This window comes from Belonocnema kinseyi, chromosome 3 (genome assembly GCF_010883055.1).
Source record: "Belonocnema kinseyi isolate 2016_QV_RU_SX_M_011 chromosome 3, B_treatae_v1, whole genome shotgun sequence".
NCBI classification, from domain to species: Eukaryota; Metazoa; Arthropoda; class Insecta; order Hymenoptera; family Cynipidae; genus Belonocnema; species Belonocnema kinseyi.
Genome location: NC_046659.1, coordinates 50288298 through 50291543, shown reverse-complemented (window position 1 = coordinate 50291543; position 3246 = coordinate 50288298). Strand labels below are relative to the sequence as shown.

Here is a 3246-nt window from a genome sequence, read left to right as displayed (position 1 = left end):
GTACCATTGGATTCAGCGGGTCAAAATACATAAGATTAACTAGTTTTTACCTTTTGCCTCTTGAATGCATACGGGAACATACCCAGCTCCCGGACTAAAACTTATTAACTCAATCGATCTACTTTCGAGGACACAGATTTGCATCGTGGACAGAATTACCTCATGTTTTCTAAATCATGGAATCGTAATACTCTGCGTGCATGTCTTCATGATGAAGAAGGCGTGCAATTTGTCTTTTACTTAATGTGCAATTTAAACAAAAAAGAGAACAGAGAAAAAATTAGAAGAGTACAGAAATAGATATTTGAGCTTAAACAGTAATTGAGCTACGTTTCATGCGAAAAAAACTTTTTTATGCTTATATACACTTATTACATTAAAAAAGTGGGGATGGAAAATATTCAATTTTTTTTTAATCCCAATATATCTCTGATAATGATTACTTGAAGTAAAGTTAAAGTGACATGCATTTCTATATGTATAAAGGTTTCATTTTTTCTTTCAATGAACTGTTGCCTAATTGTAAAAAATATAAACATATTTATTTCACATAATTTCCGTAACGATTAGTAGTATTTTTCCATTATAATTTTGTTAAATGCTATTTCGTCCTAGCTCCCTTTTATAGTCGCATTAATTCCCAGGGTCATTAGCGTCTGTACTATGGGGTAAATTATAAATTGTAGGATATCTCTGGGTTGGTTTACCAAAAGGCAGAATCGGAGCTTTCTGTAAACACGTCCAGCCGCGCTTCCTGCTTGGGGAATCGAACCCGCACCACCGTAAATGCCAAACCTCCAGCGTCTAAATTTAGGTTTCTCATAATCTGAATTTCAGAATACTTTTTTATTCCGAAAATTGGGTGCTAAAAAACTAATTTTTTTAGAAAAAGTAATAGTTTTTAGAAGACAAATACTGGATTTGTGCTATACCCTGCACGACTTTAATAACGTATGAAGCATGTTCAGTGTTCACAAACAAGTTCGTTATAAATAGAAACGAAGGCGTAATAGAATTAATCTATAAATCTACCCCTAATTCTATCCACAAAAAGGCTTCGGGTGTAGAATATTTTCGTGAGTATGACGGCAGTATATGTGGGCACACTTGCTAGGTGCAAAATTGATTTTAATCTATCTGCCCTGGTCATGTGATTTCCTAATGCATAATATTTGGATTATTAGTTTCTAGATAGTGCCCAAAAGTTCCAAAGGGTGTCAAATTAAGGTTCTGGGGTTGAAAATAATCGCCCACAGAAAATCTATACATGGGGTTGCTGATGCGAAGGGCGCCGGCGTTACGGTTAAGGCAAAAGTGAAGGGTGGCAGACAAGTGTGTTATACATTTCTTTTATTTCTTTCTCACTTCATCGAATACATATGCGTAGGCGGTATCTATTTTCTCTTTCTAACCCTCTTCGGTCTTTCCTTCTTTGGACCACATGTGTAGAGGCTGTAAATAATTTTTCATCATTCAACTCCCTTCTTTATGCGGTGAAAATATCTTCATTGAGCATAGACTTTTAAATTCCACCAACTTTTTATAATTCTCCAATATGTCCATTTTGCAGTCTAAAAGAACAAAATATTTCGCAGTGAATTTGAAGCTTTTTTATAATATAAATATACGCATTCAAAATTCAGCATACAGAGAAACCACGAACCATACTATAAGAGAAAAGAAAAAAAAGAGGAATTTATGTTAGGTACCAAAATTTTCCCTAGAAAATATACTCTACGTAGGAAGAAAAATCATTGTTAATAACTTTATTTAAAAATGTAAAAATTTCAATTACCATTTGGCAAAAGATGTTTCATTTTAAATTCTTCAGTTTCTTTAACTCTTAAATTTGAAATAAGTCTCTTGCAAGAACTACTAATTTGAGATAGTTTTTCAGAAAGCTAATTTGCGTCTATTGAATCTTCAAAAGATCTGAAAAAATCAAAAAACATGTGTGTTTAATTATAAGGTAAAGACTGAAATTAAATTAATGTTAAAATGAAGGCTTTTTCTGACAGAATAAAGTACCGTGTCGGCAAAGCTAACTTTGAATCTCATTCATTCTCAATTCAGCGTCACCGGAAGTGCGAAAAAGTGCGGCAATCGGTGTACATAACCATATTAACCGGATGCCACTCTTAATATGTCGTACAGGATAGTTATATAAACACATAATAATTATTTAATTAAAATTAACTCGAGTAGGCTGATATTCAGTGATGGAATTCTAATTGAATTACGAATTCAGCTCTACCTTTAAGGAATTTAATATCAACAAAACACTTTCCCAATGGATTATTTGATTCATAGTGAAACATTTTAATAACAAAATTAATGCTATTATTAAAGAAAATGTTCATTTTTTGTTTTAGAGCGCACAGAATCGGCTGTTGATAAAAAATGGAAAAATTGTCAATGAAGATGGCATGATTGACAGCGATGTCTACGTCGAAGATGGCATCATTAAGTAAGCTGAAAATCTACTGATATTTCAAAATTGTTTTTGTCGAATTTCACTTGAATTAGATATGAATTTCTTGCACTTAAGATGGATTGACTTAACGTTCTTTGCAATTCAATTATTTTATTTAACTGAATGCATTTTAAGTCTTTTAAGTTTACTCTTGATATTTTATTTGAATCCCTGGAATAAGATACATTTGAATCACTATAGAGTTTAATTAGAATTTCTACAATGCAACTAGAATTTACAGTTGAATTTAAAAGTTTGAAATTTTGAATCACTACATTTTTAATTTTATACAAGGCACATGGGATAATATGGCACACAAGGTAATATGACACACGAGGCAATATGGCACATGGCTTTGATTTTTTAAACAGCAGGGGAAGCGGTGATATATTTTTATAATATACAGAGATTTTTAAGAGTTTTATCTTAATTTCTTGGTAATTTGAGTATTAGAGCATAATTTAAATAGTGATTAGAATTATCAGAAAATAAAACGCCTCTAAACTACACAGACGATTTTTCATAGTTTCGTGATAAAATATTAATATTTCTATCTACAATTTGTATCCATGTCAGAAGGGGAAAGAACTCGGTAGGCATGAATGACACATGTCGAGAGCGCGAACGTATGTACATAAAGTCATCAATGTAATATGCGATATACCTACTATATTTATGGGTGATTCCCTCGAAATTATAATTTTGCATGTAATTAATTTTCACATCCTCATCAGAGAAGATATTATATTTGTTAAAAATTTGAACCCCCCCCC

General features: G+C 32.1%; 1 protein-coding gene across 2 annotated transcripts in view; it reads left to right on the top strand.

Annotated features, from left to right (window-relative positions):
• Window positions 1-3246, top strand: part of LOC117168804 (dihydropyrimidinase) — a 62615-nt gene that overhangs the window by 26269 nt on the left and 33100 nt on the right. For both annotated transcript variants that reach the window (XM_033354630.1, XM_033354629.1), the window contains exon 2: window positions 2373-2467. In XM_033354630.1, the coding sequence (XP_033210521.1) occupies window positions 2373-2467 (95 nt within the window). The remainder of the gene's footprint in view (window positions 1-2372; window positions 2468-3246) is intronic.